This window comes from Dendropsophus ebraccatus, chromosome 3 (genome assembly GCF_027789765.1).
Source record: "Dendropsophus ebraccatus isolate aDenEbr1 chromosome 3, aDenEbr1.pat, whole genome shotgun sequence".
Lineage (NCBI taxonomy): Eukaryota > Metazoa > Chordata > Amphibia > Anura > Hylidae > Dendropsophus > Dendropsophus ebraccatus.
The window spans coordinates 96,126,581-96,140,414 of record NC_091456.1 but is presented as its reverse complement, the minus strand read 5'-3'; the positions used below and the strand labels follow the sequence as shown (position 1 = coordinate 96,140,414).

The window sequence follows — 13,834 nt, the reverse complement described above, 5'->3', positions numbered from 1 at the left end:
TGTCATATGGAGAGATGGTGAGAATTGCTTCCATAACTTTGTGGACTACCTTAATGGCAATGAATTTGGGCTCAAGTTTACTGCACATTTTGGCAACAATGAAATTACCTTTCTGGATGTCAGACTAGTGGCCAATGCTAACCAAGGATGTATAGAGGCACTACCATATAGGAAGGAGTGTGCAGGAAATAGCATTCTCATGGCCACATCTTGTCATCCACCACATGTGGTTAACAACATACCCTATGGTGAATGCCTTAGATTAAAACGTAATTGCAGCAGAGAGGATGTCTACACTTTAGAAATGGAGAAATTACAACTAAGATTTAGAGAAAGAGGATTTAGACAGGAGCTTCTGGATCAGGCAGCATGCAAGATTTCTAGGGTTAATAGAGCAGAATTATTAACCGAACAAACACGCAACAGGGGACAATATAAACGTAATAAACAGGGCACTAATGATATAGTATTTGTAACATCATACAGTAAACAGTTTTCACAGATTAGAAACATCATTAACAAACATCTGCCACTTTTGTGGCAAGATGAGGTATTACACAGCATGACCAAAAATGGAGTTAGGGTCGTATCCAGAAGAGCTCCGACTCTGGGATCGATACTATCTCCATCTTTGTACACAGGAGGCAAAGACCAGGAAAAAACATGGTTAGACATTAAAGGATCCTACAAATGTGGACACCAAAGATGTGTGACATGTTCACATGTTGCGGTTTCTAAGGAGATTAAGTCATGTACTAATGGAAAGGTTTTTAAAATCCACAGCTACATTAATTGCAACACTACATATGTGGTATATGTGGCTATGTGCACACAATGCAACCTGCAGTACGTAGGATGCACATCTACCAGCCTCAAGGCTAGAATACGTAAACATATTTCGGATTGTAGGAATGAGGTGGTAAATGTGTCATCCCTAACTAAACACTTTAGAGAGGCACACGGAGGCAATGTACAATATCTTAGAGTTATGGGCATAGAAAAAATTCACCCATCTAAAAGAGGGGGCTCTCTTAAAAGAAAATTATTTAACAGGGAATCTTTTTGGATTTTTAGGTTGGGGAGTAGATTTCCTGGTGGTCTAAACGCTAGACACGATCTTATTATGACATACTAAAACTTAAAATTGTTTATGTTTCATTTCTGTTTATGCCATTGAGATATGTTTAAGAACGGATTTGCTTTAGGTTTCCCAATCCTTTTGGTTTATTTTTTGTACAACTTTTTGTGCTTGTTTTTAAATTCATGTGTTTGTGATTTTTAATTATGTGTCATGTGATGTCTGATACCGCCCATATAAGCTTGTGGGAAAACAGTATATGGTATATTGTGTTGTGAACAAGGCGTGAGATACGCCGAAACGCGTCAACCTACCGCATGTCTATTTCCTGTATGTGAAGTTTGCATAAATAAAGAAGGACGTTTTTTACCCGCTGCACTGGTGCTGGACTTTTCCCTTCGCATGTGTTGCCCTGGCTCCGGGCTTTGCCGTGCACCGTGAGTGGAAGTAGCAGGTGAGCTGACCCCAAATCAGCATTTGTCTATATATATATATATATATATATATATTACAGCAGGATATATATTACAGCAGGACCTCTATACACAAAACTAGAAACAAGCACATACAGGACACTTAGTTTGCAGAGCCTACCGTGCTACCCTCTATCAGGTCAGGTGTTTGATCACATGACCCGTGACATCATCACAGGTCCTTCACACTCAAAGGCCCTTTCCTACTCGGCTGTAGGGAAGATTTGTGAAGGAAGACAGGTGCCCGGGGACCCCAGTATGTATCGGCGGGCCCCTAACTGTCACAGCCTCTAGGGGCCCAGTCCTCTCTGTTACTACACTTTTTTTTCTTTTTTACTAACAAAAAAATGTAGTAACAAACGGGAGTGGGCCGCTAGAGGAGCTGTGGGCCCCGGCGTCTGCCCTAGTTAGCCAAGTGCTGACGCCGGCCCTGGCTATGGCTAACCCCCTGCCATCCAAACTCCTTTCTACGGAATCGCACGCCCCCTGCCCTGCCTGGCCGGTGGGCCCCCTACTAGGGCCAATCCAATTTACTAAGCAGATCTGATCTTCCTGCGCTGACAGATTTAAAGTGACACTATCACCCCCTTTTTGCATTCTGACTTCTCTACACAGGTGTAAAAGGTAAATTTTGCAGTTTTCATACCTTATTTTATATCATATGCCATGGTGCTTGTTCAAGTAAAGCAGATTGTGCTAAGTGGGCAGGGCTTCACAACAACAGTGTCACTTGGCCCCACCCACAGATCCACCATTGGCCTCACCCCGCTGTGACGTCATCGGCACACAGGCTCCGCCCCCTCACCAACCATTAAAACAGGCTGGTTTAAAGGTCTAGGCCCCACCCCCTCTTGGCTGGCCCATACAATGGGTGTCAAGGGGCGTGGCCTATGTGGTGATGACGTCACAGATGGGCGGTCACTGGCAGAACTGTTGTCGCTGTTGCCATCAAGCCCCGCCCACTTAGCACAATCTGCAGTTGATAAAAGATCACTTATTACTTGAACAAGCACCATGGTCACCAGTACCAGGGGGAATTGATGAGTATATTGCTATATTTGTTCATTGGATTCGACCCTTGTTTATCAATGATTTTATAAAAATAAAAAAAATTGGTTATGCCTGTATTTAATTGCTGCAACCACAGTGTCTGAGGGGTAATTGGCATACATATATCTATACCATAGGTTTATTTACTTTGGTATGGTCAGTTATTATACGTTCAAAGTCTACCCCCTATTGTGACAATATGTTTAAAATCTACCCCCTGTGTGGTATGTGTATTGTTGTTGATCTTGGAGTTCATCGTTATGCCAAGTTCTTACCTAGTGTCACTGTCAGAAAGTTAATATACACTGATTGATGTGTGATGCAAGTTTCATATGGACGCCGGCTGTACCGTTGGTTTAACCCCTTAAGAACAGAGCCAATTTAGATTTTTGCATTTTTGTTTTTTCCTCCTTCTGCTTAAAAGGCCATAGCACTTGCATTTTTCCACCTAGAGACCCACATGAGCCCTTATTTTTTGCGCCACTAATTGTACTTTGCAATGACAGGCTGAATTTTTTCATAAAGTACACTGGAAAACCATAAAAAAAATAAATGTGTGGTGAAATTGAAAAAAATAAATGCATTTTGTTTATTTGGGGTGTATTTGTTTTTACGCCATTCGCCCTGGGGTAAAACTGACTTGTTTAAACGATATATATATAACATGTATAACTTTTCTTTTATCTGATGGCCTGTAAAAAATTCAAACCATTGTTCACAAATATATGTTCCTTAAAATCGCTCCATTCCCAGGCTTATAGCGCTTTTATCCTTTGGTCTATGGGGCTGTGTGAGGTGTTATTTTTTGCGTCATGATGTGTTCTTTCTAACGGCACCTTGATTGCGCATATGTGACTTCTAGGGGACTTCTAGTATATACACTTTGATCTCTCATTGAGATCTTTGCTGTATAGTAATACAGCAAAGATCAATGAGATCGGCACTCGTTTGCTTTCGGCTGCTGCAGCCAAAAACAAACGAGTGCCGAGCCGGGGTCAGCGCCATCTTGGAGCGGACCCTGGCAGGTAATAGATACGGAGATCGCTCCTCCGGGACAACGTCCCGGGGGAGCGATCTCCACCACTAAACACCAGGGAAGCGCTGGATCCTGTAATCGGATGCAGCTGTCAACTTTGACAACTGCATCTGATTACCTTATTAGCGGGCACGGTCCGATCCCAGGCTACACGCGGCACCCGGGATCACGACGGTTCAGAACGGGGTTGCCGCGCGCCCCGTTCTAAAGCCCCTTACCAACAATAGGGCGTAAATATACGCCCTTTGTCGTTAAGGGGTTAATATTCATATCACCTGTATTTTCATCTACCTGTTCTGTCAGGTATCAGCCTGCTATTTTTTGTATTTATTTGCCTCACCTGACATTTGCTATATAGACAGCTGTGCTTTTGATAGCATCTATCTACGCTATCTGGCATCTGTTTACTTTGCAGGCAGCTGGCTATATGATTGTGTATCGGTATTAGCCAGTAAGTAGTGCATCAATAACTGGATATAGTAACTGGTTAGCTTGTACCTACAATATCTGACATTGATCTACAGGTAATTGCTGAGCACCTAGGGGTGTATTCACACACATATTGGTTTAGTAATTACCTATACCATCTGGCGTTTGGTTAATCATTTGCCGATTACCCTGCGGTATTCACGGGTGTATGGAGACACGATACAACTGACCTATGGTGATATACGTATTTACTGTTTCAACACATAGGGGTATATTCACATTTTATGGTCTAGATTTGATACAATTGAGACCCTGTGGTATTATATATCTATCTTTTACTTTGTTTGGTTTTGTTCATCCTGGCTACGCCCCCCCCCCCACACACACACACACTTTTTTTTGTGATAGCGTATCTCACTAGTACACATCAGCTTAGTTAGCTATTACTAGTGAGACAGTATAGTTCACTTTATTAATGTAGGGTGTGATAGGAGTCAGGGGGAGGTTCCCAAGCGGGGCCGCCCTTACTAGGGCGATCACTCTGCCTAGGATAGGCTTAGATAGAGATAGGGGAGTGTAGAGCACAGTAGGCCCCACACAATTTACCATACCTGAGTTCCTCCCTGTCACCAGGAACCATAGACTATCGGGGCATACATCACTAGGGCTCCCCCTTTTTTAGTACAGGCATAACCGCTTTTGACAACCATTCTGATCGTTAGTCTGGTTTATTGTGAGAATTACGACTTAATCATGTTTATTGCTGGTTATTTGATAGTGACATTGGTCATTTTTATAGGAAGATTTATTTAATAAAAGTTACGTTTTATATTTCCCTTATGTGGTTTTGTTGAAAGTGTGGAAATTACAATAATCTATGCTGGCAGTGAATTGTCTATTATTCTAGACATAGCCTTGCAGGGAGAGAGCCAGCCCTCACACTGTATGCAGGCTACAATATTCTTTCTAAAGGTCTCAAGCAGTCCCCAGCTACTCAAGAGTAATAATAACAAAAGGATTTTTTAGTTTAAAAACGCCGGTCTAAATGGGGTGGGGCTTAAAGGGGTACTCCAGCGAAAAGCTTTTTCCCAGTAATTGAAACACATTACAAAGTTATATAACTGTTTAATATGCTTCAATCAACTATCTTTTCCCCCCTGAATCCCCCACCAGGAAGTGAAGTAAGCTCATTCTTACCTAATGACTGTTGACCCCAGGCTGTTCTGTGGAAGCCATTTTGTGACAATGACATCATCAAGAGGGAGGCGGGTCTAAGCCCTGTTAGGCAGCCTCCCTTTGTCAGATGGCTCACAGAATTTTTTATGGCTGCAGCAACTGTGGTTAAGTAACAAAACTGACTCAACAAGGTTACGTGCACTGGAAAGTATGTAATCCACAAGACAAAACATTAACCACATCTCCCCTCACATCAGACATATGCAATCTGATGCAGGTTTTAATGGTGTTGAGGTGCAACCAACATACTGTACTTTACACAGTTTGCAAGCAACTACATACACTACATGTTTAGAGTTACAGTGAATATAGCTTTTAACCCTATATTTGCTACCATTGTTACATGTGAACAAGCTAGTTACCTAGAGTCAGAGCCCTACAAGATACCACCTGCACCCCTCTTTTTGTAATTTCATGGAGCTTTTCATCTTACCAAAGGGCTGGAATATATTTCCTGACAATGTTTTTTATTGCTTTAAGCTGTCTACTGTATGAGGTTGAAAACACTTGATCATCATTCATCTGAGGTTTCCTCTATCTAATACTAGTTTTCAATAAGTGCTTGCGTCGTATCCCTAAAGTTTTTTCCTCTGCTTTAGGGTATATTCACACAAACGGTCTCGCAGCGAGATTCTCGCTGCGAGACCGGCAGGTCCTGGCAGTTCCCACAAACTATATACTCGCTGCGGTCTGAACGACCGCAGCGAGTATGTAATTCTGCCGCCCTTAACCCCTTCTGCTCCCGGCCGGCTCCCCCGCTGTAAGCATACATTACCTGTCCTCGCTGCACGGGTCCGGCGTCCTGCTCTTCTGCCCGGCCAATCAGTGTGTTGCCCAGCCGCATCCACTGATTGGCCGGACGGGAGAGCAGGACGCCGGACCCGTGCAGCGAGGACAGGTAATGTATGCTTACAGCGGGGGAGCCGGCCGGGAGCAGAAGGGGTTAAGGGCGGCAGAATTACATACTCGCTGCGGTCGTTAAGACCGCAGCGAGTATATAGTTTGTAGGAACTGCCAGGACCTGCCGGTCTCGCAGCGAGAATCACGCTGCGAGACCGTTCGTGTGAATATACCCTTACTCAGAATTGTCTTGAAAAACGTAAGTTCCATTGTATGGTGTCAAAAAAGGGATTGTCACTATGCAAAATGTATTTCTGTTCCCAACATGCCATAACAATATTGGCAAAAGATGGTCTGTAGAGCCTCAGTTACGAGTCTCAAAACACAGGAATAGCCAGATATCCCTCCAGGAGAGAAAAGCCTATTGCCAAGGGGGTGACTCCCAGTGGGGAGATCACGAAACCACCATGATATGTAGTCCCTTAAGTCTCACTCGGTTGCGAGTATTGGAACATAAATAGGGAAATACCAGGGTGGCCCCTTTTTGCGTCAAAGTCCAACTCTGTGGCGAGTATTGCGACATGACAAGGGTTTACCAAGGCAGGCATCCATCCACAGATGGCCTTTTCCGGGTAGTTGCCCCTCATCACTGTGGACTAGGATTCTGGCTAACAGGGGCAATGAAAAATATACCAACAAAACACAGCAAATCGCTGAGCTCAGGGAGACCAGCGACAAAAAAAATCAAATGGAGTACTCATTGAAGAGTCTCCATCGATACACCGCCCCCTAAAAATTCAAATATGTGGATGGATGCCTGCCTTGGTAAACCCTTGTCATGTCGCAATACTCGCCACAGAGTTAGACTTTGACGCAAAAAGGGGCCACCCTGGTATTTCCCTATTTATGTTCCAATACTCGCAACCGAGTGGTACTTAAGGGGCTACGTATCAGGGTGGTCTGGTGTTCTCCCCACTGGGAGTCACCCCCTTGGCAATAGGCTTTTCTCTCCTGGAGGGATATCTGGCTATTCCTGTGTTTTGAGACTCGTAACTGAGGCTTATTTTGCATATTTAGAAAACTAGGGTAGGATCCGTATGCAACCTGTGATATGAATTGGAGTCAGATAACATCAGATTATTCATTTTAGCATTGAGGGCAGTGTCCAATACCACAGGCGTCCCTGCTTTGTCTGCATCTCGGATGACTACAGTCGCATTCTCCCTTAGGCTACATAAGGATGAGCGTCATTACATCCCTGAGGCCTGATATATCAGCTTCATTTGATCGCAAAGAGCTGATCTCACCAACGGACCACCACTGAAGCTATTTACATGCCATCTAAATGGTTAAACAGCCGACACAAACGATCAAATTGTCCCGGCTATGAGCCACTGTCCTCAGGTAGTAATAGCAGCAGTGAGTATTACTGTACAGTATGTAATAACCTTGTGAGCCCTCTCTGTACCCCCTTAGGCATGCAAGGACGTACTATTATGCTGTTAATCCTGAAGGGGTAAATCCCCAAAAAATAAAAATGAATGTCATTTGTAAATTTAAATCTTAATACCAATCCAACACATAAGTTAGGGACAACAAAATTGGAACATTACCGTTTGAACTTGCACTGCTAAGATCCTCATGTCTGGAAAAGAGTTCATCAAGGGTTTTAATGTCACTCCTCTGGGATACAGGAGTACGACTTCGTCTCCCAAGCCTTGTCCTTGGAGATGGACTGGTTAAGGAGCTTCTTATAGATGGCGAAGGAGACCGAGATCTAAACCGAGTTAAGGAGTGTGTTCTTCTTGGAAACCTAGGACTTCCATAGCTAGGAGGTGATGGTGTTCTAGAAGGTAAGCGGGAAGGAGGTCGCCGAGGAGAAACAAATCCCAAAGCTGATGGACTGTGACGAAGCTTTCTACGAGGGGTCGATCTGCTGGGGGGTGATGGTGTCCTAGGTGGTTTCTAATGTAAAGGAAATTAACCATTTATTACTATAACAAATTTTATAGAATAGTACAGATTAAAAATATCCAACACTATGAAAATGAGTAACACTATACTCTTGGTCAAAAGCTAGAATATACATGACAGTTTTCTATTATTTCCTTCACTGCCAGGAGAATTTTGACACCTTTAGCACAGAAGTAAAGCCTAAACTAAAATAACTGTCAACCTGTATATCTTATGAAAGTATGCTACATTGTGAGAAGGCCACAAAGTTGTTGGTTCTTCCTGCAGAAAAGTGTAAAAAAAAAATTGTAAAAACCTGCATGTGTGTGGCTAAACGTTCTCCATCAAGAATTGTTTTCTTTTTTTAAGAAATCACGGCTGCTGACCTGTGCTTGGCTCAGCTACACCAACTCCTGGTGGGTGCCAGGAGCTGTCAGTGTGATGGATCACTGCAGAAAGGTGGGAGCCTGTAGAAACAGTGATGGCACTTCTGAGATCTGACTGGGGAGCGAGTCATCAGCCCGGCCACCACTGATAACACAAGAGTGGTGGCCTAGACAGTGAGCTGTCAACACATCAATGTTTAAATCAATGTTATACATATGGCCACATTGTGGTCCAGGTTCCCTTCATGTCGACATTTAGTATTTTCTCTGTTAAAAAAAAAAAAAAAAAAGGACACCAAACGCAGAGGTCCCAGTCCTTTGTGCACTTTCCCAAGAAAAAACACAAATTAAGCTAATTATATTATCAACTATGCATGCTTACTAGGAGACAATGCTTTTTTAAAGCAACAATTCAGTCTGTACATATGTGCGGTAAAGACTTGTCCCGTTCCATGCACACTCATGAACGGCTGTCAATCAATACCTAGCCATGTTTGTAAGCATGCAAAGGACTGGGACTTCCTCCATTTGGTCTCATTTTTTGAACATAGTTTGATAGGAAAGAAGACACTTAGTGGCCATATGTATAATGTTGATTTAAACAGAAGTAGGAAGAAATTACATATGGCTTGTGATTACAACCCCTGTTGATTTCTTAAAAAAAAAAAAATTTGCAATAGTGTCTTTAAAAAAAAAAGTTCAAACGTGCAGAGTTCATACAGGCCACTCATGCCTATATCTATTTGCACACATCTTAACAAATAAATACTCCAGAGGCTGCTAAAGATCAAAGAGTCTGCTAACTGTCATGTTATAGGAGGGATCATATATGCAACTGCTCATCTTCTTAGGATGGGTTCTGGGTTTCACAGTTTATTTTTAATATGGTAAAATTTGCTGTATACAAAGGTGTAGTCAATAATGCTACTATACACTCACAAAAAGTGTAAAAAACATTACATATTGCAATACTTTTTATAACATAAGTCAGTGGGAAATGGCTTCTGCTGTATAGCATACAGAAGAACCTATTAAGTGTATGCATCTGTATCCTATTTAAGGCCGGGTTCACACACAGTATATTTCAGGCAGTATTTGGTCCTCATGTCAGGTCCTTATGGCAACCAAAACCAGGAGTGGATTGAAAACACAGAAAGGCTCTGTCCACATAATGTTGTAATTGAGTGGATGGCCGTCATTTAATGGCAAATATTTGCTGTTATTGTTAAACAACGGCCGTTGTATTGAAATAATGGCAGTTATTTACTGTTATATAGCGGCCATCCACTCAATTTCAACATTGTGTGAACAGAGCCTTTCTGTGTTTTCAATCCACTCCTGGTTTTGGTTGCCATAAGGACCTGACCTGAGGACCAAATACTGCCTGAAATATACTGTGTGTGAACCCAGCTTAAAAAGTATAACACACAGATGTTGATCTTAAAAAACAACAAACTATGAACCTAGCCTTACACTTTTAAGTAAAATAAATCTCTCTCTTAATTGTGATAGAAGACATATTCTATTTCACTGATAAGTGGTGCTGGAACCACCCCATTCTGAGAGACTACAGCGCTCATCTGCAATGCAAAGATCAATTCCAGCTTGTTCTCCTTCCCCTTTATTCCCCTGGCTACTGAACTGTAAGTCTCCACCCTCATGTACATTTTATATTGTGCCCCTCACTGCTTAGCCTCCCACATTAGTTCCTGGTTACCATTCCCTGAGAAAAAAAAAATATAAAACTATACATAGAATTCTAAGTGCTGCAACTGAACAAGCCTGACCAGCAAGCTGAACTACATGTCATAACCCAGGGCAACCAGCTAGAAACATCACATCAGGCCAGTGAGGGATTATGTGAGAAACTACTAAAAAAAAATATATATTATGTAAATAATAAGTATACTTTAAAAAAAAAAAAAAAAAAAAGGGGGGGGGGGCATGATTTTCGAAGCCTGGCTAACCAATTTAAGCACTGAACAGCTCCTGGGTTTAACCACACAACAAGAAACCAATGCTCACCGGAACCTTCCACCATCTTTCATCATTTTCTGAGAATTCTACTGAGCTGCCAACAAGATGACGCATTTCTTCTTCTTCACTTTCCACAGTTCCTGGTTTACTTTTTGTTGTTTTGTTCCCATTGTTCTGCCTTACTGGCTCTGGCTCCATTATATTAACTTTCTTTTTTAAAAATCTTTTGTCATGGGTGCTGAATTCACTACTTGATCTATTAGAGAAAGGCCTTTCTTCAGACGTCCTGAGGTCAGAGTCATTCTCGGAAACGTCAATTTCCAATTTTCTGTAAAAGTAGAATCGGAGGATAACAAAAGGCTGGGCATAAAGCAAAGGATAAATACATTTATTCTTCAAAAAAATGTAAATGAAGACTGCATGATGTTGGCTCTCCATATGCCGTTCCTAAAGAAATAGGAATGTTTTAAATATCTAAAAGCTGATACACTAAGAAAAGCAATATCACATATACCTTAATCGATGTCTATTCTCAATTTCTGCTAATTTCCTCAGGGCTGCACTGGTCGGCAGCTTTGACTGGACAGGCTTTGGTTGGACAGGCTTTTTGGCACCAGTTGTGACGACAGCACTGATCTCCACATCATTTGTAGATGATGCCTTCTTCTTTAGGAACCTACTCTGCATTTCCGGTACCAGCTGAGGACTAGCTGTGACTCTGTATTTTTCACTCTCCTGTTCTTCAGCAGACAAATCGCTCAGGTCAGCAACTGATGGCTGGGAAAGTTTAAGAGCACTTGTCTTCATGTTAAGTGCTCGCATATATTCCTAAGAAGATGAAACATAAACACATTATCTAAAACATGGACCAAAAAGACATACCTTCCCCCTCTGTGCCCTATGCATAATAAAGGACTATCAGCAGGTTAAATTTGTCTTACCTTGCTAATAGTTCCTCTTTAAGGGTATGTTCAGACTGAGGAATCCGCACTGAGAAGTTCTGGCAGAGTCCGTCACTCGCCACTTCTCTGCGAGGATTCCTCAGTCTGAACATACCCTTACTTTATAATGCAACACTAGCCTTCTAGGCATTTTCTTGCATTGAGATGAGGACTGGTGGTGAGCAATGGACATGGGGGTAGGCAAGTACAGTTTTTTATTTTTTTATTTTATTACTATAAAATAGCATAAATAACACTCACTCTAAAAGGGACACACAAGTTACTTTACTAGCGTTGAGCTCTATTAATATTAGCAGATTATTCCATTAAATAAGTGAGCCATGGTAGAAATACAAAAAAAGTAAATTGTAGAGCACAGACCTGTAGTTCATCTGCAGCATCTTTGGGTTTTACAGGGACTCTCTGACCAGAAAGCTGAGCCTGTGCCCGGACAAGGGCTGAACTTCTTATACCAGCCATTTTGTCCTGCTGAAGAAAATAACTTACTGAAATGTGGTAAAATAAGGCATTCAAAATGTACCCTGGGGGTTATTGCAACTGATTGAAACTGTACTGTTTAACCCCTTCATGAACAAAGGTCATAGATACACGGATGAAAAATTTTTATTTGTATAATGGAAAAGGGTTAACAAATTAGGGTTTATATATATATATATATAATTTAGGGTTTATTTTTATATATATATATATATATATATATATATATATATATATATATACACACACACATATATATATATTAAATTTTTTTTTTTTTAAGACTTTCTATTTTTAGCATAGCATTCATCAGTGTTATCGACAATTTGTACATAGAGTCTGCCTGAGAGCAGACTCTATGCACAGATCAATGATGCGACAGGACGGTGGTAAATGGCTTACTCCTGCCTGTTTGTGCAAGTGATTGGGACCCCCGCAGCCATACTGTGGGGGTCCTGATCAGTTAGTGACAGGTGCCTGTCCTTCTTAAATGCATCTTAAATGCATTAGGGCGTTAATGACCGTGGCTGCCTGTCATTAGCTCCAGCACTGGCCACATTGACGTGTGCAGGATTGCTCACACAGGAGTGGTCCCGCACACATTTAAAGCCCCTTCAGTCCAGGTATGGATATAGAAACATAGAAGATTGTCGGCAGAAAAAGACCACTGGGTCCATCTAGTCTGCCCTTTTAGTATTTTCTTTCTTATTATCTTAGGATAGATATATGTCTATCCCAGGCGTGTTTAAATTCTGTTATTGTAGATTTACCAACCACCTCTGCAGGAAGTTTGTTCCAGGTATCTACTACTCTTTCATATATACGTTCCTACGGCATGGGGCATGTGGGCATATACAGATTGTGGACGTGAAGGGGTTAAATCAAGGACTATGAGCCTAGTGTGCCAACAGCATCTTTAGCTGATCTGTACGCAGGAGAAGGACATAACCAGAATACTTTAGAAAAAAAAAAAAAAAAAAACAACAACGGCTATTGCGATATTCCACTATTGGTCAATGATTTAGTGTAACACAACTACAGTCGTCACCCCCTGCCCCCCCATTTCCATCATATGACACATCCTGCACTGCTGTCCTGTCCCACTGTGGGGGCACAACAATGGGACATGTCTGCACAGATGTGACCTTACAAGACACGCAGTGGTGGTGGCAGCCATGTTAGTGGACAAACGACCTAAATCAGTCACCATCTAAAGATACAATAAGATAAGTGGTGATGGAGCCCCGCGTGTAACAGAAGAGCTGGCCCAACACAGCTGCACTCACGCCCCTCAGATACACGCGTAATTCCACGCATTCATCCACGGAATCCGCTTACCACGTCTGCTATGGGATCGATCCCACAATACAACACAAGCTGCTGTAATCTGCGGACTGAGCCCTGCCGCTCACACTGCATAACCGCACAACGCCATGCTTCTAGCTACCATGGCAACCCGCGCAGGCGCACTTGACTTCAGCACGCCTATTGGTCAGAGCTATTGCTTATGTTTGTCTTCCAAGCCTCGCTTGCATTAAACGTCGATGTGGCTTTCATTCAAAGAAAAAAAAGGAGCTAATTGTAGCTAAGAGCCATTTCTGTAGAGCACAAACTCGCGACACGTTGTGCTTAACGGGCGAAGATGAAAGGGCGCTCGCCATCACTACAGAACAGAAGGGACATGAAGTGTTCCAAGTCCGTCGCTTATTGATGACGTCATAGAAGTAGTAGTTCCGGCTAGCTCCTGCGGTTTCTAATAGACGGCTATGGCAGAGTGATTAGAAGCGGTATTGGAATGGTCGTGTGTGTTCCCCATGAAGCAAGCCTGCTGACTTTGTAGTTGTGGCAGTCATTAGCCTCACTTCTCCCCCCTATACTTGTTTTCTCAGTTTGCAGCGTGTGGAGGTGAGCACAGCTAAGCTCCTGCCATGTCTGCT

The 13,834-nt window shown here is 42.4% G+C and overlaps 1 protein-coding gene across 3 annotated transcripts in view; it reads right to left on the bottom strand.

Moving 5' to 3' along the window:
- The window catches only part of C3H19orf44 (chromosome 3 C19orf44 homolog), a 30,825-nt gene extending 17,200 nt beyond the window's left edge, over positions 1-13,625 (bottom strand). The window contains exons 1-5 of one of the 3 annotated variants that reach the window (XM_069962273.1): positions 13,239-13,625; positions 11,781-11,885; positions 10,973-11,286; positions 10,507-10,786; positions 7,756-8,107 (exon numbers count right to left, since the gene is read on the bottom strand). In XM_069962273.1, coding sequence (XP_069818374.1) covers positions 7,756-8,107; positions 10,507-10,786; positions 10,973-11,286; positions 11,781-11,885; positions 13,239-13,316 — 1,129 coding nt within the window. In that variant the 5' untranslated portion in view covers positions 13,317-13,625. Of the gene's footprint in view, positions 1-7,755; positions 8,108-10,506; positions 10,787-10,972; positions 11,287-11,780; positions 11,889-13,235 lie in introns of all 3 variants that reach the window. The other 2 variants (XM_069962271.1, XM_069962272.1) reach the window with 2 other exon arrangements.
- Positions 13,626-13,834: the final 209 nt, after the last annotated feature.